The sequence below is a fragment of the Gossypium raimondii genome, chromosome 11, assembly GCF_025698545.1.
Source record: "Gossypium raimondii isolate GPD5lz chromosome 11, ASM2569854v1, whole genome shotgun sequence".
Lineage (NCBI taxonomy): Eukaryota > Viridiplantae > Streptophyta > Magnoliopsida > Malvales > Malvaceae > Gossypium > Gossypium raimondii.
The window spans coordinates 10,928,027-10,950,239 of record NC_068575.1 but is presented as its reverse complement, the minus strand read 5'-3'; the positions used below and the strand labels follow the sequence as shown (position 1 = coordinate 10,950,239).

The 22,213-nt window shown below is 32.6% G+C and overlaps 2 protein-coding genes across 2 annotated transcripts; both read left to right on the top strand.

Moving 5' to 3' along the window:
- Positions 1-8,959: 8,959 nt before the first annotated feature.
- LOC105801608 (ethylene-response factor C3) lies at positions 8,960-10,012 on the top strand. Its single transcript, XM_012632834.2, has one exon. The coding sequence runs from the start codon at positions 8,974-8,976 to the stop codon at positions 9,664-9,666; it is 693 nt and encodes a 230-aa protein (XP_012488288.1). The 5' UTR covers positions 8,960-8,973; the 3' UTR covers positions 9,667-10,012.
- A 6,730-nt stretch (positions 10,013-16,742) lies between these two features.
- LOC105804677 (chaperonin 60 subunit beta 4, chloroplastic-like) lies at positions 16,743-21,410 on the top strand. Its single transcript, XM_052623575.1, has 8 exons — positions 16,743-16,916; positions 17,027-17,155; positions 17,240-17,317; positions 19,001-19,126; positions 19,709-19,809; positions 20,113-20,188; positions 20,551-20,648; positions 20,983-21,410. The coding sequence occupies exons 1-8, from the start codon at positions 16,743-16,745 to the stop codon at positions 21,035-21,037; spliced, it is 837 nt and encodes a 278-aa protein (XP_052479535.1). The 3' UTR covers positions 21,038-21,410.
- The last annotated feature ends 803 nt before the right edge of the window (positions 21,411-22,213 follow it).

Here is a 22,213-nt window from a genome sequence, read left to right as displayed (position 1 = left end):
AACTATCTTATACACCATCAGAATATGTTAAATATGTTGTATCTCTTTTAAAAGATTCAGCGTACCAGTAGTGGAATACCTTGATTTTAGTAGTGCCGAGAGAGAGGATCACTTGGGAATTCTTCCAATCTGAGTTTCGTAAGAAATATATTAGTCAATGATTTATCGATCAAAAGCGTAAAGAATTTTAAGAACTGAAATAAGGTCGTATGACCATATTTGAATATGAAAGAGAATTTGTCCGATTAAGTAAGTATGCCCAAGAATACATTCCAACTGAAGTGGTTATGTGCAAACATTTTGAAGATGGGTTGAATAAAGACATTAAGCTGTTAATTGGAATACTTGAACTGAAAGAGTTCTTGTGTTAGTTGACAGAGCACACAAAGTTGAAGAGCTTAGCAAAGAAACGAGAAAACTCGAATTTGAAGCTAGAGATTCGAGAAAGAAATTTACGGGAAAGTCTCATCAGTTAGCATCGAAGAAATCTAAAGAACATCACTACCGTCCTACTATTTTTGCGGGGTATTCTAATAGAGATGCGAGCCACTTCAGTCCTAAACCCCAGGCTACATCTGTAGCGAGTGTGGGTAATGTTAAAAATGCTAAACTTAAGTGCAAACACTGCAACAGGCCACATTATGACGAATGTCAAGTTAAGAGTGGAGCATGTTTTAGGTGTGGTTCCTTCAACCACTACCTTAAAGATTGCCCTGAGAAGTCCGTGAAAGAAAAAGCTCAAACTGCAAGGCCGGGCAATATAGCTGCTAAAGGGAGACCACCCCGAAACATCAAAAATATGAGTTGCAGTCTAGGTGCAACGAGGGATTCTGCAGTGAGATCTGAGGCATGGACGCCAGCCAGAGCTTATGCCATTAATGCTTGCGAAGATGCGTCGACGCCAAATGTTATCACCAGTACATTTTCTCTTTATAACACTAATGTAACAACTGTTTTTGATCCTAGATCAACCCATTCTTATGTGTGTACAAGCTTAGTGTCTAGTAATAGTTTACCTATTGGTTCCACTAAATTTGTGGTTAAAGTGTCGAACCCCTTAGGTCAGTATGTCCTAATTGATAAAGTCTGCAAGAATTGTCTTTTGATGACTCAGGGTTATAGTCTTCCAACCAATTTGATGCTTTTACCGTTTGATGAGTTTGATGTGATTTTGGGTATGGATTGGTTAACTCTGCATGATGTTGTTGTAAATTGTAGACGAAAGGTCATTGTGTTAAAATGTCAGAATGATGAGACTCTTCGTATTGAATCTGATGATTTGAGTGGTTTGCCTATTGTGATATCGGTTATGTTAGCATAGAAGTATGTGAGAATGGGTTGCAATGCTTATCTTGCATATGTACTAGATACAAAAGTGTTTGAATCGAAGATTGAATCGGTGCCAGTGGTTTGTAAATATTCAGATGTGTTTCTAGAGGAATTACCCGGGTTGCCACTGATCAAAGAAGTTGAATTTTCTATTGAGTTAGTACCAGGAACATCACTGATATCTATAGCTTCGTACAAAATGGCTCCGACAGAGTTAAAAAAGTTGAAAGCTCAATTGAAAGAGTTAACAGATAGAAGTTTTGCACGACCGAGTTTCTCGCCCTAAGGTGCACTAGTTTTGTTTGTAAGGAAGAAAGATAGATCAATGAGATTGTGTATCAATTATCAACAGCTTAGCAAGGTTACGATTAAGAATAAGTATCCATTGTCGAGAATTGATGATTTGTTTGATCAGTTAAGAGGAGCAACAGTATTTTCAAAGATTGATTTGCGATCTAGTTATTATCAGTTGTGAATTAAATATTCGAATGTGCTGAAAACTACGTTCAGAACTAAGTACAGACATTATGAATTTCTTGTTATGCCGTTTGGGTTAACTAATGCTCCTGCAGTGTTCATGGATTTGATGAATCGAATTTTTAGATCGTATTTGGACAAATTTGTTGTTGTATTCATTGATGATATCCTGATATATTCCCGAGATGAATCTGAGCATGCTGAGCATTTGAGAATTGTGTTACAGACTCTGTATGATAAACAACTATTTGATAAATTTAGCAAATGCGAGTTTTGGCTCCGAGAAGTTGGATTTTTGGGACTCATTGTTTCGGCGGAAGGCATTAGAGTTGATCAAAGCAAGATTTCAGCAGTCGCTGACTGGAAAGCACCAAGAAACATATCCAAAGTCAAAAGTTTTCTAGGATGTAACAACCCTAACCCGTATCCATCTCAGAATAGGGTTATAGAGCATTATCAGAGTTTACAAATTAATTTACAGACATTTCATTTCATTAAGCATTCATATTTAAAATCAATCAAAATCAAAACATTAATGAGCTAATGTTGGCCAATTTAAATCATACATGCCATTATAACCAGAATCAAAACATCCAAAATTACCAATAGAATTAATGGATAGAATGATAAACATTCATACATCCATTCAATGCATTATTCCCTTTTATCAAATATATCAATGTTTCATCAATTTTCATACAATGAACATTCAAATCATATTCACATCAATAACATACATTTCAAGCATTTAAGAATATAGTTCAAGTTACGAACTTCCACCCAATCTTGATCTAAATTAATATTTCATTCAATTTATTAATTTAAATAATAAAACAATTCATTTCATGCAATTTGGTCACTTTTTGAAATTTTTACCAATATACCCTTAAAATATTACTTTTATTCAATTTAGTCCTTGAGCCTAAAACATGCAAATTGGCCATTTTAATGAAAACTCATGCTAGTTGAATAATCATTTATTTTCCTCCTCCTCCTCTCCACTTTCTTAATGTATAATATGATTATATGTAACATTATCTATAATTTCACCATTTATCTATAATATAGTCACTAAATTATTTATATCTTGAGCTACAGAACTCCAAATTAAGATCTGATAAACTCATATGAAACTGGACTCACATATCTTCTTACCATAAAATTTTTAGAATTTTTGGTTTAGCCAATAAGTACGGTTTATTCTTTAAATTTCCCTGTTTCCTTTGTTTGTGATTCCGACCCTCTTCACTAAAAATTAATTATCTCTTTGTATAAAATTTGGATAATGTTTTCGTTTATTTTTATTGAAAATACACTAATTTTATATTTTAAACATATAAATTTAAGCCTCTAATTATTTTTATTCAATTTTTTATGATTTTCCAAAGTCAGAACAGGGGAACCCGAATTCATTCTAACATTGTCTCACAAAATTTATTATATCTCATGATTTAAAATTCCATTACTCACAATGTTTCTTCTATGGGAAACTAGACTTAATAAGATTTAATTTCATATTTTTTTCGTCCTCTAATTAGATTTCCACAATTTATGGTGATTTTTCAAAGTTAACCTACTGCTGTTGTCCAAAATTGTTTAGTGCAAGATGTTGATTACTAAGTTTATAACTCCCTTATTCCCTTTCTCTATAATATTTCCCATCACTTTCACTTATTCCCTTCACTAATATATCAAGAACATAAGACTTTATTTAAGAAAACTCTACTATAACATCATTTCCATGCTTTTTCAACAATAACAAACTTAAAAATATATTGAAATTTCTTGATGTTCTTACCTTGTGCTATTGATTTCAATCTTTAACTTGATTTTCTCTCTCCTCCAGCTTCTATTTCTTGAATCTAGCTTGACATTCTAGTTCCCCATTGTCTCCTTATTATTTTTCTCTCTTGGAAGCTATGGAAATTCTTTTGATTTCTAGGTCAAAATAGTGAATTTTTGGTGAAAGGACCAAATTGTAAAGAAAGCAAAACTTTCTTTCTTCTCTTCTCTTCTAACGTTGGTTGCATGGAAAGAGGATGATTTCTCATCATCTTTCCTCCCTTTTATATTAATCATTTAATAATAAAATAATACTAAAAATCTTAATAAAATATTAATTAAATAACATTTATCTAATTATTTAATTAAAAATATCACAAACGTCATATTACCTCCTAGAATTCTCTCTCTCTATTTGACCATTTTACCTTTTATACTCTTTGAAATTCTATCCTTGAGTCATCACTTAATTTGGTAAAATTGCAATTTAGTCCCTCAACATTTTTTACCTTTTCAATTTGGTCCTAATTCATCCATTTTCCTTAGTTTCTAGGTTATTCCACCCTTAAAATATTTACACTATTGGTCCTTCAACTTTTTTGTATTTACACTTTAACCCCTCAAATTTTGAGTATTTACTCTTGGGCAACAAAACTTTTCTCACTTTTACGATTTAATCCTTTCTTGAATTAATATGTCATAATATACTTCCCAGTGTTGACATAACTCAAAATTACCCTTTTTATCACTTTATTTCCTTATTTTACTATATCAGGGATATTATCTTACTTTCTTACTGTAGTAATTTTCAGGGTATTACATAGGATTAGCTGGCTTTTATCGGCGATTTGTAAAAAGGTTCTCGATGATAGCTACACCGATGACTCGGTTATTGCAGAAAGATGTAAAGTTTGAGTGGTCTGAGAAATGCCAACAGAGTTTTAATCAGTTGAAAGTACTGTTAACTGAAGCACCAGTTTTAGTTCTACCTGAGTCGGGTAAAGAATTTGTGATTTTTAGTGATGCGTCATTGAACGATTTGAGTTGTGTTTTAATGCAAGAAGGCAAAATGATAGCTTATGCTTCCAGATGGTTAAAGCCACATGAAAATAATTATCCGAGACAGGATCTGGAGTTGGCTGCAATTGTGTTTGCATTAAAGATTTGGCGACACCATTTGTTCGGTGAAAAATGCCACATATTTACCGATCACAAGAGTTTGAAGTATCTAATGTCACAAAAAGATCTAAATTTGAGACAATGAAGATGGCTCGAACTGTTGAAAGATTATGAATTAATTATTGATTATCATCCGGGGAAAGCGAATGTAGTCGCAGATGTTTTGAGTAGAAAATCCTTGTATACCTTGCGAGTGATGAACACGCGATTAAATTTGTCTAATGATGGTTCGATATTAGCCAAGTTAAAAGCTAAACCGATGTTTTTTCAACAAATCTGCGAGGCTCAGAAATGTGATAAGGAATTGCAAGCTAAAAGAGTATAGTGTGAGTCAACTACTGATTCAGAGTTTCAGATCGGATCCAATGATTGTTTGTTGTTCCGAGGTAGAGTTTGTGTGCCAAAAAATACAAAACTTATACAGAAAATTCTACATGAAGCTCATAGTGGCAACTTATCTATTCATCTTGGGAGTAACAATATGTACAGTGATTTGAAACAGATATACTGGCGATTGGGTATTAAAAGCGACATTTTTTACTTTGTGTCCAGGTGTTTGATTTGTCAACAGGTCAAAGCCGAACATCAAGTGCCTTCAGGACTATTACAGCCAGTGATGATACCAGAGTGGAAATGGGATAGAGTTACGATGGACTTCGTATCGGGATTACCCCTATCTCTAAGAAAGAAATATACTACCTGGGTCATTATTGATCGGTTAACGAAGTCCACACAGTTTATTTCGGTACGTACAGACTTCTCACTTGACAGATTAGCTGAGTTGTATATTTCTGAGATTGTCAGATTACACGGAGTGCCAGTCTCCATTATTTCGGATAGAGATCTACGGTTTACATCACGATTTTGGAATAAGCTAAAAGAAGCTTTAGGTACGTGTCTGCATTTTAGCACTGCCTTTCACCCCCAAACTGATGATCAGTCTCAGAGAGTGATACAGATTCTCGAAGATATGCTTCATTGTTGTATTTTAGAGTTCGAAGGCAGTTGGGAAAAATATTTACCGTTGATGGAGTTTGCGTATAATAATAGTTTTCAATCAAGCATAAAAATGGCACCATATGAAGCTTTAGATGGTCGTAAATGCCGAACTCCATTATAGTGGACCGAAGTTAGTGAGAAAAAGATTCATGGGGTTGATTTGATCAGAGAAAGTGAAAGTGGTTCGTGACAGTTTGAAAGTAGTTTCAGTCGACAAAAATCATACGTGGATCTAAAACGTAAAGATATTGAATTTCAGATTGGTGATAGAGTGTTTCTGAAAGTATCACCTTGGAAAAGAATTCTTCGATTTGGTCGCAAAGAAAAATTGAGTCCGCGATTTATCAGATCGTATGAGATTATCGAGAGAATAGGGTCAGTGGCGTATCGACTTGATTTACCGTCAGAACTGGAGAAGATTCATAATGTGTTTCATATATCTATGTTACGACGGTACCGATCGGATCCTTCGCGTCAAAGAAGCTCTCATGCCCATTCATCATCTCTTGAAACTTATCGTGTCTATTATTATTTTCTATAAAAGCCCTTTTTATTAAATATAAATTACATAACCTGTAATGTCCTGACACTAGCACGATGCAATCCAAGCAAATCGCAATACTGTAAAATTGTGTATAATTCAGTAAGTTTCCATTAGAGCAGCTTTGGAGGAATATGTAAAAGCTCAAAGCTACAACAAAACAATTAGCTTTAACAATTTGATTTTTCAGTCTATCAATTTATTTTTTTAACAGTAACTGAAAAAATTGCAAAGGCGACAACCCTATCAATGGAGACTTCACATGAAGCAGCAATAGAGTTGACAAATCCCAATGAAGAAACTAGCGAGCTAATAAGACGATTAAGGGGATAGGTAAAGGTCATGGGGAAATGTGCGGCGAAAAAGTAGCAACAATTTGGCTTAGTAAATTTTATATGGCTAAAGCAAATGCTAGAGACTATGATGAAGTGGTGTTGAGATTCAAGTGGAACAGAGCAAAGCTAAACTGAGAAAAAAAAATTGCGTGGATGGCTAACTAGGCAATCCGTTGGTGAAAAATAAAAAAAATTTAACAAAAGTGCTTATTTTAATTGAATAAGTAAATGGAGAAAAAAATTAGAATGACCAAAATAAAACAAGTCTTATTCTAAAGTAATTGTCATTATCCTTCGTATAAAATATAATTAGTTATTTTAGTTGAAAATTTATTATGTGATCAAGTGTGGTCAAAATGTCAAGACATTACTTTAAATTTAGACCATAATTAATTCATTTTATTTTTGTGTTGAGTAAGACCAATTGCATCCTTTCCAACTTATTTTGGTTAATTTATGCAATGAAAAGTTTTACTAAACAATATTTTCATGTTAAATATTAAATAAGTTGTTGAACTTTTAAATAAATATAATATTTTATCATATCTAAATAAACTCTTAATCTTCAATATTCATTTTAAATAAAAATAGTAATCTAAATATAAATTAAAGATTACAAAATTATTGAGTCCAATCAAATTCAAGAACTTATATTTAATTAAATACAAATTAAAAATAAAATTTTATTTCATTATAATAAAAGAAATTTGGGGATTTTATTAGTATTATTATTTGATCCTATTTTATTAAAATGAAGTGAAACAAAATTACAACGAAAATATTTCAAAGTTATTAAATTTTACAAGTAGAATTAAAAAAAAGAGTTAGTGAAAAAGTTAATAGAAAATTTCTTTTATTAGTATTATTCTAAAATAAGTGAAAAATAATCACGATATTTTAATAGTAGAATTTAAGAAATTGAAACATGAATATAAAATAAAATATATAAAATAAGTATACACCCTTCTTATTAAGTTGATACTGTATACTTGGCCAGGCCGCCTAGGAAATGCATGTCACTAAAGAACCAAGTTGCTCCTTGCTAGTATGTGAGGCAACAATCTGTCAGTTTTCATATTTAATTAATTTGTACTTTAGTATGAAATTTTCATGTAATTATTCAATGGGGGAGATAGGTTTTGACGACAAGCTTAATAACTTTAATTTCAAATTTAAAATACAAAAATGAAAAGACATGAGGTTCATGCACATTCCCAAAACAATATTAATTAAAAAGCATGGGCAATAATTATGGAATATAATATATTATTTATTGGAGCTCTTGAATTGTAGTTTTTCACTGCTTTTCTTGTTGGGGTACATTTAACACTTGTTCAAACCCTCGAAATCTCTAGCCCACTTCAGTATTTAGATGTCCCTTACAAATTAGATGTCATGCCCACTTGTTGTTTTAACTAGAAGAACTCGGACAATATTCTTGTTTGTCATATGATTACAAGATTTTACCAACTTTGAATGTAAATGCTTGAGTTTGAAACAAATCAAGTATGGTAACCAAAATGTTGAATGGAAATTAATTTGACCACACAACAATTCCCACTTCTTTAGTTTTGTATTTCTGTCTAAATCACCCCCACTCGTGCAATATGGTGGTGCAAAAGGTTTTTTTTTTAGTAAAAAGCTTATAAAATAACTTGAAAAAAGTTCAGCTTTTCAATCATGGGTATTATTTAAAGTTTGGAATTGTAATGCTTTTGAGACCACATAGATGAGGCTAATCCACACTGGAAAAGGTGAAGCTAAGATTCATGGTTATTAAAATGAGACTTATAATTGAGGTAGATTCAGTCTAATGGTAAGACAAAGTTGGTATGCTCTTTGGTGAATAAATTGTATTTAATTATCCAAAAAACAATGAAAATCAAACTTGAATTGTGAAAATTTTCTATTTTGATTTGACATTTTTCAGTCGTTCTACATTCAGATTTATCATCTGTATCTTCCAGAACTATCGCAAAAACTATGTACTGGACCATATAGGCATTTAGATGAAGTAATTAACATGCAATCCCACCATTGTCTTGCCTTTGCTAGCTTCTAGTATCAAGTGGGCAAAAGTCCCCTTTAGCCTTTAGCTACTAATGAAATCATCAAGCTGACGAAAGATAATGAAAAAAAAAAAATTGGTCTGACCTGGCCGCCATGGCCCCTTTTGGTGCTTTGACTCACGTGTAGCTTCCTCATTTGAGGGTCCGATTAACGACCCAATAATGTTGGTTTGAAACGTTTTGTATATTCATGTATTTTACCACTTTTTCACCCTTCATCTGCCTATATAAGATATCTCGCAAGCTTTGAAATGTTTCTCCTATGACCACCAAATATAACCGAATTCAAAGAGTTGCATATATGGATTCTTCATATTTCCAATACCCATATTCTCATTTCTCTCCTGAATCATCTTCTTCCTATGTTTCACTAGACTCATTCAATTACCCCCATAACCAAGCTCTTCCTTTCAATGAAAACGACTCTCAGGAGATGCTTCTTTTAGGACTGCTAAACCAAGCTCCGGCAAGCTCTAGAGATGATCACGAAGTAAACTCGAAAGCAAATGAAGAGGAATCGTCTACCAGGGAGGTTTCTTATAGAGGAGTTAGGAGACGGCCATGGGGGAAATATGCAGCTGAAATAAGGGATTCCACAAGGAATGGTGTTAGGGTTTGGCTTGGAACCTTTGATACAGCTGAGGCTGCTGCTTTAGCCTATGACCAAGCTGCATTGGCAATGAGAGGTTCCATGGCTATTCTCAATTTCCCAATGGACAAAGTCTACGAATCACTTCAAGAAATGAACTATGGGTTTGAACAAGGTTGCTCACCTGTTTTAACCATGAAGAAAAGATACTCCTTGAAAACCAAAAAGGGGTCGTCCATGATGATGAAGAAGGTCAAGAAAGAGAAGGAAATTAACAACATAGAAAATGTAGTGGTGTTGGAGGATTTAGGCATTGAGTACTTGGAGGAACTTCTTACCATCTCCGAGAGTTCTAATATTTGGTAAATTACTTTAGAATAACTTTGATTAATTCATAATTTAAAAAATAATAATTGTATGAGCCAGTTGATCCTTTTTCCTGTTTAGATATCGAGGAATAAGAATTTTTTTCTTGATTTTGGCTTTTTGTAAATGCAAGAAGGATTAATCTTTTGTTGGATATAGAGAGGTTTTTTAATATGTTAACTTGGGCTAGTGGACAATATCTTTATGTGGTACCATCGTTTTCAGGTTCCATTAAGATGGAACATGATGAAGACAATTATTGTCATAGTTGTTGAGCCTTTGCGATTAGAAACTGTATGTAAATTTATAACTGATATTGGATTTGTCTGGCCAATTTTGAACACCATATTAATCATCCATACATGTAAATTATTGTCAATTTCTTTTTCCTATACCAACCCAACAATATGCATTAATTAAAATATAGATATAAGATATTGCTCCACAAGTCCCGACAATTTAGTCCCAAAAATCATTGATATATGCATTTTGAATCTTAAAATCTTATAAAATATAAGATGACACTGAAATCATATTGAGATCACATAAATTGAAAATCAGCCTCCTTCAAAGAAAATATATGGTTTTTGCATATATTACTCCAGTCATAACCTACTTTGGAACCTGATGATGGAAGAAATTAATACAAGAAGGGACAACATTTAACAATTACTGCACAACTGGTTGACTGGTGATTCATCCCAATGCTTTTAGATATTCTCACGTGAACAATAATTATTGTTATGTAAATTTTAATTTTGAGTGATTTTAAACGTAAAATTTTAATTTGATTTAATTTTCACAAATCACTAATAATACTACAGAATTAACACAATTTTACATTGATATATTGCATACAGATAATTATATTAATCCAATATGAAAATAAATGTGTGTATTTATTTCTTTGAATGTGTACAATTAAATCAAAATTAGAATTTCATTTACATATATGAATCACAATTAAAATTTTATGTATACAATTACACCAAATTAAAACATATATCAAATTATATATTGAACCAAAATTGATATATAAATTTAATATTTATCTTCTTTTATGGTGAATATTCTTATGCTTTTGTTTTATGGAAAGTAGAGGCTTTCATAGAGGGATTGGAGCCTGTCATGGCCCATTGAGCGAAGAACCTACCACCTTGGCTTCAAGAGTAAGGTTGTGGTTAGTTAGGTGGTGAGTTATTACACCTTTAATCTTGTATAGTTAATGCCAACTCATTCCATTAACTAACCCCTATTAAAGTGTGTCTAAACACTATCAAAGACCACATAAAATGATCAAAGGATGAAAGTGCACTAGGTCCTACTTAAATTGATGTATGATAGAATCAACCCGTTTTAACGAGTGATAAAGTAGTAGATAAATTTTATTCAAAAATTACAAATCTCATTAATAGGTACAAATCAAAATCGTCAATATTTATCTGATTGAGTGTTAGTTCGATTGGTATGAACATTGATGTCAATACAAGAGAACGTGAATTCGAGTGCGCTGAAGTACATTACCCTTCTAATTATGAATTGGAGAGGAGTTATAGGTAGTTCTAGACATTTTGTCAAAAAGAGTGAATATGATCAAAACCTATAATAAAATTATTCAGAAAAAATCGTCACTCTAAGAGCTATTATTAAGACACTTTGGTTATAGGTACGTAATTTATAAAGTTTATCATATTACTAGTAAAAAGATTACTTTCAAGTGCTTGGAAAGAGAGTCAAAAAGAAAAACTAGTAAGGAATTGATTAGTTAAAATAGCCAACAAACACAGAAGGGAAGAACCACGTGTACTTGAGTTTATCCCCAATTCTCCTATATGATCAAGCTATCTCATTTCTTTTCCAGGATTCCTTTAAGATCAATCATTAACTAAATTTGATGGTCAATCTTCTCTTCTTCTTATGTGGCTATATTAAGAGTATGGTTCAGCAATGATCTGGTCCAAGTTGAACTCGTTATTCACAAGAGGCTTGTGAAAAATAAAAAGAGAGAAGATATACCCCATGAACGCTTCATGTATTTTGACCGAGGCCAAAGGCAGCTGATTAGTATAACTCAAAAGTTCAGGTTCATGCGCACGTAAGAAAAGGACAAAAGGCCAAAATGGAGGGAGAAAAGGTAGTTTTAAGAAAGTAATGCCACTTAGCCAAATTAAAAGCATGTTTGAATAGCTTTGTGTAATGGATGTTTGGTGAAGGAAAAGGTGGACAATGACATGTTTTAATGGATTTGAAAGTCGTTTTGAGTACATTGGGTTGGGAATGGGCCTTTTTGAAGAATGGAGGAATCCTTTATAAAGAGTAGAGACTAGTAGGGATTACCAAATTGCAAACTTTCTTTGAAGCGGAGGAGACAATAGATACTTTCTTTGGGCCAGAATTGTTGAGCTATGATGGGTCATGAAAAGCGTATGATCGGCCTTGTTAAAAGACTTTAGTTTTAAGGTCTTTATCTAGGTGAAACGGAATTACAAGTGAAATGGTAAAATATTTATTTATTTTAGGTATCTTTAGAGTTATTCTATAATATCATCTTCAAGTTTCAAATTTATATTCTTTTTTTGAGAACACAAAGTGTCTTATCATTACACCTAACACTTATTAGTGGTAAAAGATTTATCTTCATTAAAAATGTTATATGTCTTCTAAATGTCTCAAAAGATCTTTGGACTATGACATACCCACGATATGGATAAAAAACACTCTTAAAAGTTTATATAAAAATAAATAATGCTTTAATTGAAATGGTAAAGTTGAAAGATTGAAATTCTAATATTTTTGTTCAAATCTCATTATGAGTAAATTTTATTAATTTTAAAAAATATAAAAGACAAAACTCCTTCATGATAATATAACATACTTTATAAAAGATTGGGTTTATAGTAATTTTCAAAAAAGATAAAAATTTTCAAAAGTAATAAAAATAAAAATATTACTAAAATATTATAAATTTTCAGAAAAATTATTCGAAATTATAAAAATTAAAAGTTTAAAAATATAAGAATTTCAAAAATTAAAAATAGTAACCCAGATTTAAAAAAAAAAAACCCCCCGAAAAGTATGGTTGTAAATTGGTATAGGTTGAATTTTCATAGAATATTAGAAGGTCGAGTATGAGGATTAAAAACATCTTGTTTTACCCCGTATGCTAAAAAAAGTTATTATTGTACAAGTCAATAATCATCCACAAATTGTAGATGATTTCAATGATATCTAATGGTGGGGAGGGTTGAATTTTTGGTTCCTATAAAAGGAATAATCCATATTTTTGTTTCATTGGTAAAGAGGCATGTCCTAAATAAATAATCTAGTGATTCATTGTCGTTTTCGCATAATGGGCAATGAAATTTTCTGACTATGCGGTGATTTGATCACAAAGGGCCTTTCGTAGAGGGGGATTATTATGGTAGGCCTTTCAAAGAAACATAAGGATCTTTGGGGGAAGTTGAATTCTCCAAAGAGCCTTTCAACTGATGCTATATGCATTGTTGGTGATTCTCACCTGACCTTAGTCTAGTAGAAAGTGATATGCAGCCTTAATCGAAAATTGACCAGAAAAGTTGAATTTTCAAACCTATCTGTCTTAGTCTTGGAGTTATTGTGAATCCACGGAAATTAAGTTCTTAATTCTAGTAATTCTCAATCCATTCTCATATGTGATGAGTGTCCCACAGTTGCGAGGCTAGTGTACTTAGTGTACTCGTCGGTGGTTGTTTATGTAGCGCTAGATTGTTCCAAATGATTGATACCCTATTCTCATCCAAATTTGAATGTCCGATCCTTGGATGCATATATCCTGCCCTTTTAGGATTCTTTTCCAAGTCTATGAATCTGTAGAGTGTGCTTGCGCTGATAGGAACTTTTGGGTAGTGCAGTATTTATTGAGTAACATAGATTGTGGTAGGAAGTGGGGTTGTGTGAGGATACGTCAAACTTGTTTGCAGGGGAGGCTGTCATTCATGAGTTATGTTTTTTATATCTAGGTCTCTCAGGGTTTCTGTTGGCAGAGTTGAATTTTAAAATTTTCAAATCATCTTATAAAATTAAAATAGCAATTAAAATCATATATTTTTCATTCAAGAAATGGAAAAAATTGCATAGTAATAAATTTGTTTAACAGCACAAGGCTCTTGATCATATGGTGGTGTGTTTGAGCCTCACATTGTGCTTTTGTTTTTAATTAGTTTGTGAAAATTTAGCTTGTAACTAGGACTTTCGTTTCTTATTTTTGGTCTACAGAAAAAAAAATATAAATTTTTATTCCTTTTCAACTTTTTATATTTTTATGATAATAAAATTGGTAAGTTTTATAATATTTTGAATTTTTATTATAATTTAGTAATATTTTTACTTTTTATAATTTTAAACTTTTAATATTTTAAAAGTTTTAATAGTTTTTAAAACTTTATAATATTGTAGTAATTTGAATTTTGTTTCTAACTTGGATCACAATGCTAGCTCATTAATATTAACTATCACGTTAGCGTAATATCAATCAATGACTGTTTTATTGATAAAAAAAAAAAAACTTAATTGATGCAATTTTCAAAATTGAAGGTTTAATTGGGTTACTTTTTGAGCAAGGGCTTGATTGGTTTCTTGGGAAAAAACTTTTGCAGTATTTCCCAGAAAAAAAAAATGTCCTAGCCACCATTGAGTAAAAGTATGCAAGTTAATAAAAATCCTGTGATTAGGGATGATATCATATTGGTAAAGTATTTTGAACTTTTTTAATGGTTCATGATAATTCAATTCTGCTCGATTTGATTTTTTTTATATTAAATTTTAATTTTTAATTTATAGATTTTTAATAAAATGAGATATGTTGTATGATTTTTAAATGTTATTTGACAAATTTTTAAATTTGTATTCATAAATATTACTAAAATTAATTTTTCAAAGTTTTAAAATTATTTTCACTATTTTAAATATAAAATATTTATTTTATATCATACAAAATTAAATTAAAAACAAAATTGATTTAATTTCGGGCAACTACAATTTTTTTTAAACTATTTAAACAACTAGATTCTAGTGGTTTTCTAATTTTGATTTTTCTTGCTGTTTAGTTTTAGTTTTAATTTAAGTTTACTAAGAAGTGGGGTGATTTTAGTTTAGTTTCCTAACAAGCGTCATCGAATCACCTTGTCCAGATGATTTTCGTGCGACAGAGAAACTAGCTTTCCTTCAAACAATGTGAAGTACCTTGAGTGGATGTAAAAACCATTTCATACGGTTAATAAAATACAACTTCTGATTACCCTATTGTTTTCCTGGGTAAAACATGATTTCTGTATCTTCTCTTTTTGTTTCAGAAAACAACAAAATCACGTTGAGAAACATAGTAGTAGCTGTAAAATATAAGATCAATCATGGTGTTTACCGGCAAGGCGACCTCGATTGTCTAGACTATCTTGAGCTGGATTGTTGGGTCTTGGGCTTGGTGGTGTCGACGGATTCCTCTTTGAAGTTTCTGAAGGAGAAGTAGACACACTAAGGTTCTCAAAATTAGATAAACCTCTGGAAGCGTCAACCATGGGAATATTACTTGAGAAAATTGCAAGTCCCTGGAATATCAACATGAGAGTAACAAAATATGAGATGGTCGCCATTTGAAGTCATTGAATTCCTGATTCATCCATATATTTATGTAAGATTGTGACCCAAATTTTGGTTAAGAAATCAAAGTCAAGATCAAGGTCGCCTCCCCCAACGCGTAAAATTACAAAGTCGAGTATTTACACTACTAAGAAAACTTGTATTTTGCTGACATTCAAAAGGAAAGATACTTATTATGGTGGGTTGGTGAAACACGAGCTTGACCAAATGAGACACGTCCAAGGGGTGAATCAGTGGTGGTGGCTGAAGTTGCAAGGTTAAAGAGTTTAGTGGAACATAGGATTGGACCGGATTTTGCGTGGTATTGAGTGTCTATGTAGTTGACAGACGACGATGAGATGCCATAAAATAATGAAAGCACAGTTGTTTCTTCCATGAATAGATTGCATCATCATTTTGAGCCCTATATCAACAACCATTTCCACCGCCATCCGCCATTGCCTTTGGTGAGGGGGAGGGCCCCACCACTGCCATTGTCAGCTCCTCCACTGTGTTGACTTATAGAGATAACACTCTGTCACGATTAGAGAATACTTCTGACTAAAAAATTATTGACAATTTGGAAATCAAAGTACACTTCATTTACTAATAACTTCGTGTTTTTAGTGACATTTGGATTAAAAACGCTGTAAAAATTAAAATATTAATGGCGTTTTTGCATAAAGGCAACAAAAGATAAAGAAGTAATGGCGTTTTTCCATAAACGCCACAAAAAATAAAATAATAATAGCGTTTTTCATAAATGCCGCTAAAAATAAAGCAATAGCAGACATTTTTTCCATAAAAGCTGCAAATATTTTTTTACGTTTTGATAGCATTCTTTAACATTGGTTCTTTTTTCTCAGAACCGGTATCAGCCTTAGGTCTTAGTAAAAGTATTGAAGAATTTATAATCGGAAACGCAGATAGCAATTTTCAGTAGTGCACTGCATAAACCTCCACAAAAACCTAAAAGGTAAAGTACTCTGTTTCCCTTATCCTCTCTTTCCCATCAGCCGCCGGAAGCTTTCCATCCTCACGGTGTTCCGCTCCTTCATCCGGCGACCTCCTACCGCCTCCCCTTGCTCGTCATTGCAAAACCTCACTCACTTATGTTGGCTCGTCCGTACCCCCGGCCACTATCTACCTCCACTTTAACGTCGTTCTCTGTTCTACACTTTGTTTACTTCTCTCTTTCCCTCTTCCTTCCGTCATCTTCGTTGCTCGTTCTTCCGTCTTTGCTGCTTTTTATTCCCTTCACCGGACTCTCTCTCGTTTCATTTTATCTTTGTTTATCTTTTATTCGTTTCGGTACTAATTTAGTTCTTCTTTCTTTTTTTCAGAAATTTGCTTCGAATTTGAGCAAATTTAAGGTATTTATTCCTATGTTTCCCTAACTAGTTTTAAAAAAACATCTCGAATTGTTTAAATTTTTTTATGGTTATATTTTTCCCTAACTGGTCATGGATAAGAAACTTTCATATTCTTCCAACAGATTGTCATCTTTAGCATCCATTTCTTCATCTTCATTTCTTAGTAGACGAAATGTTGTTCTTAGAAGATCTCGTCTGCCCAAGATTTCTGCAGCAAAAGAGCTACATTTCAATAAGGATGGGTCAGCCATAAAGAAATTGCAAGTGAGTCTTTGTTTCAAATGGTAAAAAGTTGCCTAACTGGTTAAGTATTCAACTGAACTTCACAGCCTTTATATTTTTGCTCTAGCTTACTTCATGTTCTTTTGTTGTAGACTGGTGTGGACAAGCTTGCTGATTTGGTTGGAGTCACTCTTGGACCAAAAGGCAGGAATGTCGTTCTAGAGAGCAAAAGGCAGGAAGCAGTGAATAAACGAGTTGTACAGATTAAAAATCTCATTGAGGTTGTCTTTCAAGTTTGCGCTAATTGTGGTTACCAGGCTTTCTTGCAGGCTTACAATGTCTAACTTATTATTACTTAAATGCAGGCTGCAGAACAGGATTATGAGAAGGAAAAACTTAACGAAAGGATTGCTAAATTATCTTGTGGTGTGGCAGTGATACAGGTAACCACTAGTTAGTTGAAGGGACATTCTATGTAGTTTATCCATATGGAATTTGTTTTAAGAAATTTTATATTATTTCTATCCAATTTTTGATGTGCTGTTCTTTTGAAAATATAAAGGTTGGAGCTCAAACTGATTTTATGATACTGCATGTTGAATTTTATGATTTTTGGGACATGAAGGATGCGGTTCGACTTTGAATAAAATTAATGAGTAAAAGCTGGATTAAGTCTCTAGATTTTACCTTGTTTATGCCGTTTAAACAGCCTGGTAAGGACAAGTTTTCCGGCATTTATACAAGAGTCTAGTATGTCTTATGTTGTTCAAATTCGAATGGATTGAATAGAGTTCAATTTGATTAATGGCTGCATTATACTGTCTGATTCTTGGACAGATTAAATGTGTTTTGGCATGGATAATTTCTAGGTTTAATGAGGTCCAAATGTAGATATAATGAGTGTGAAATCAACTATTTAAATTTAGTGATGTGCCATGTTAAAGACTGCAAATTTTAGACAAAATTATGGTAAAGTCAGCATGTTGAAGCCACAAATTATCCGATTTATGCTGATTGAAATAGTTTGTGTATGGGGAGTTATTGTCAAGGTATTATGCATTTAATGCGTCTTATTCATGGCTGTCCGAAACAGCCTATGTAATTAGAATCTTATCATTTTATAAGTGATGTTGAATGTCATGAAGCGCCTACTTGTGCTGTTCGAAACAGCTTGTACATGGAAGAATTATTGACAAAATAACCTACGTTTAATGTACCTTATTCATGGCTGTCCGGAACAGCTTATAGATGTTAAAATTTCAGTATTTACATGAGTGTTGATAAATATATAGTGTCACAGAGAACGTATCGGAATGGAAAAGAGGGGTAAGTGGCTGATGATGATGGTGAGCTCATTTGATTCTAGATACAAAGATCTCGATAAATATTTATGTTTCATGATTATTTGACTTCCTTCTGCCGCAGATGGGTTGCTTTCCATCAAAACTACCAGTAAGTTTAGTGTCTCAGTATTCTTTTATTGCTAGTCAAATATCCATGGTTGAATAGCTTAGATTTTGACTACAATTAGGGGAACAGGGAATTAGAACCTGGGATCTCCTTTTTTGAGGATTAACGTGGTTACCACTAGGCTATGCATATTGCCTGTCAGTTGTTAGCTGCTTAAGGTGTAGGCGATAATACAGGGTTGTCAATGACTCAATTCTGCTTTAAGTTTATTACGCTTTTTAATATGTATTTATGATCTGAAATTTAAATAATTCATTTGGATGAACAACTTATTATAGTGCCTGAAATGCTGTCAAGAGGCATGCTTCTTTTCTTTTCTTTTTAATATTAAAATTTGTCCATTTATTCCGTCAGTTAGAGCATATTAAACAATATACATACATGCATATATGGGAAGGTTCGCTTCAGAAGAATGAGAGGTAAGATTTCCTCAGGCTAACAAGAAAATGAAAGTACCCTCTTTTACATGGAATTAAAGCCAGAATTGTTTTCAAATGTCTTTGACAGGAGAACCTGAGACGCATACTTAGAGGTCTGACCTCATTATTTGACTTGTATTCATACTTCTGTGAATCAAAGCATAACTTTGATAGTGATGTTCTTTTTCCTGCATTGACGCATGACTAATTGTCTAAGGTTTCTATTTGTTTCTACAGGTAACAGCTGTAAAAGTTGCATTATCTTCTGGCACGCAGAATCAAAAAAGAGACTCAGTAATGGCTAAGCCACTCAAGGAACAAGCCTTTGCTACACCAGAAGCAGTGGCTGAACTTGTTCAGAAGGTGTCACATTTTTAATTCATGTTTTGCCTGTGTACTTGGTCATTACAGTATGCCATTGGAGCATACATGTATGGATACAACTTTATTTATGCATGTAGTGCTTGTCTGTATCTAGACATATGTATACATATATCTATAACAATTGAATGAAATACTGATTATAACAAGCATGAAACCAACTCCTATTCAAGACAGAAAGAGAGCATGATTAACATTTTAAGTATAAACTGGAATTAGGTATATATCTTCCCTAATATAGCATTAATATCATGCCTATTTATCCTTAAAAATACCGTTGTGTCGGGCCCTTTCATCTGATATGTAGCATGGATGAGTTTTACATTCATGAAATTTTCTACGATAATCCTTTTTTTTTTCTTTGGAACTACTTATTTGTTACCTTTCTTGTTGACTTGCAAGGCTAATATTGTCATATACAATTTTCATTCATCAATATATATGTTTAGAGTATGCATCAAGATGTATAATTGTCTGAATTAAAATTGCAGTACTCAGCGACAAATTTGTTAATAATTTCAATGTTTAGATTCACGGGATTGACTGTTTACGTTCCTTAAACAGGTACATTCAGCTATTCAGCGAGAACTTCCGGTTGTGATAGCAAAGATGAAACTTTATTTACAGAACCCATCAACAAGAACAAATCTTTTCAAACCTATCAAGTAAGCTGTTTCTCTCAAATTCAAAATGAACTTTATAGTTGTGTATCTAAGACCTATGTATCTATAAAGTTCTTGTGTCCAACACTCATGTTCGAAGCATATCCGGACATGGATGGAGATATAATCCTACAATGGACTCTCCAAATACATGAAAAACTTGAAAAAAAACACGTTCAAGTCTGAGTAACATAATCTAAGACTAAGAAAGACCTGATGAAAGAATAACTTGTTCTTTAATGTTTAAGTCTTGTAAGCTGTCGGAGCAACATGCCCATATCCAGATTCAATCTCTTTTAAAAGCAGAGTATTCTCCAGAAGAGAAGCGTACAATCAACATGGTCCCAATAGAAGAACTGGAATCACAGCTCGACAATCTCTTGTAAGGAGCTAACAAAAGGTCAATCAAATTCTTTCAACTCGACTCGGATTTCTTTAGTAAAATTTGGCTAATAAATACCCTGGTTTAGTCTGTTCATAAGGTTATACTGATAGATAAGTAGAAAAAATTTAGGAAGGACTAATTTACTTTTTGATCTATCATACAAAGACTAATTTGTTCAATTGTTGAGTAAACGGAGCAAAATATAATCTAACTCCTAATATAACAACTTCTATGATAGTTTTACCGCTTAGTATATGTTTATCTGATTTTTATACGTCCATCCTAAGTTCAACCTTAACACTGTACACCCACCTAAGCTTTTTAAAAAATCTCATCATGAACGGACTTGCTGAATGTAGGTACAGGTATATGTTCAGCTGTACCCGTCTCTAAAAAGGTGGACACAGGTTTCAAGGCTGAAGACTCGCATGATGTATTTTATCAAACATTTTCACGGGTATTAATATGTTTGGACAAAGCAAAGCTAAAGCCAGAACAATGTACAGTGTTTGCGGTTAAATCAAGTCGCCATGGACAAATTCTGCTTGGCATTTTTCGCTCGTTACACTTCATTATTCATGAATGAGCTGTTCTTTTTACTTTTTAGGTTTTTGCTATACATATGTTTTTTGTTTATAGAGCTTGGGCCGCGAACATATTTCTACTTTAAGTTTTAAAGTTACTTGTAGTTACATCGATTTATCTCCCGTCTCTTTGTGTATTCCATACTGATTAATTAACTTTTTTTATCTACCATTTTACAACAACTAAACTGACAAGTACTTGTGCAGGTCTGGAGCAGGTCAATCAAGAAGCTCTGTTGGAATTAATCGTGGTCCTAAGTAAGTTTCAGTCAACTTTGACAACTCCTGATGAAACGGAAATTCTGGCCACTACTCTATGCTCATCATGGCAGGAGAATTTGAAGAATCCAGATTGGCATCCAAATTTCAGTAGAAACTAACAAATCTAAAGCTGGAACGGGGTGAAGAGATTTATAATGCAGTGGTAACAGCTTTGAAAGAACTCTTTTGTAGTAACTTATTGTAGTATGCTTGTAGTTGAAGTTTCTTATAGTGAATATCATGTTGTTTATTCAGCAAAAGTTTCGAAGATTTTACTTTTTAGAAGGAAGTATGTATTGTAGTCATTAGACTGGGTTTTCAAAGATGATTATGTTAACATTTTGATCAAACATTAAGAACAATTCTCTTGTTAATGCTTTTAAACTCAAAAACAATTTAAAATGTGTACATTGTTAGGTCATTTAAATTTTGTATGATCATTTAAGGTAAGAATGTAAATGAGATGATTAAAAAAGAAGTTGAATTTGATATGGTCTTTAGCGGTGTTTGTGGGTAAAGCTCTACTAAAGGTTATGTTCTTTAACGGCGTTTGTAGGTGTAAGGTCATATTATTTAGTGGCGTTTTTGTGAAAAATGCTGCTAAAGGTCATGTTCTATAGGGGCGTTTTTCCACATAAACGCCGCAAAATTTAGCGGCATTATCGGTGTTTTTGCGGCGCTTACCAAAACGCCGCAAATTATTTTAGGGGCACTTAGTGTAATAAAGCGTGTTAAAGAATTAAGTTTGAGTTCAATTCCAAGTAACTTTAACTCCTACTCTCAATTATAATAAAAAAAATTTAAGGTAAACTATATTGCAAGTAAAGGTGATTATGGATCAAATCAGACTAGGTGCACAATATTAATATATTTTATATTTGCTAATAGAAGTGAGCAGAATTTGATTTGATTCAAAAAAATAAAAATTAAATTAAATTTCGAGTTAATTGAATTGAATTATTCTTGTTTTGAATTCGAGTTGAGTTGACTTTCACAATTCGAATAACTTAGATAATTCGAATAATTCGAATAACAGATTGGTGTAAATACTATTTTGGTCCCTGTCAACTTTGAAAATAAGCAAGTTGGTCTCCCTTACAACAAAAATTACAAAAAGAAAAAATTCAAATTAATTTATAAGATTAAAAATAATTTTTAAAATTCAAAATATTTATAA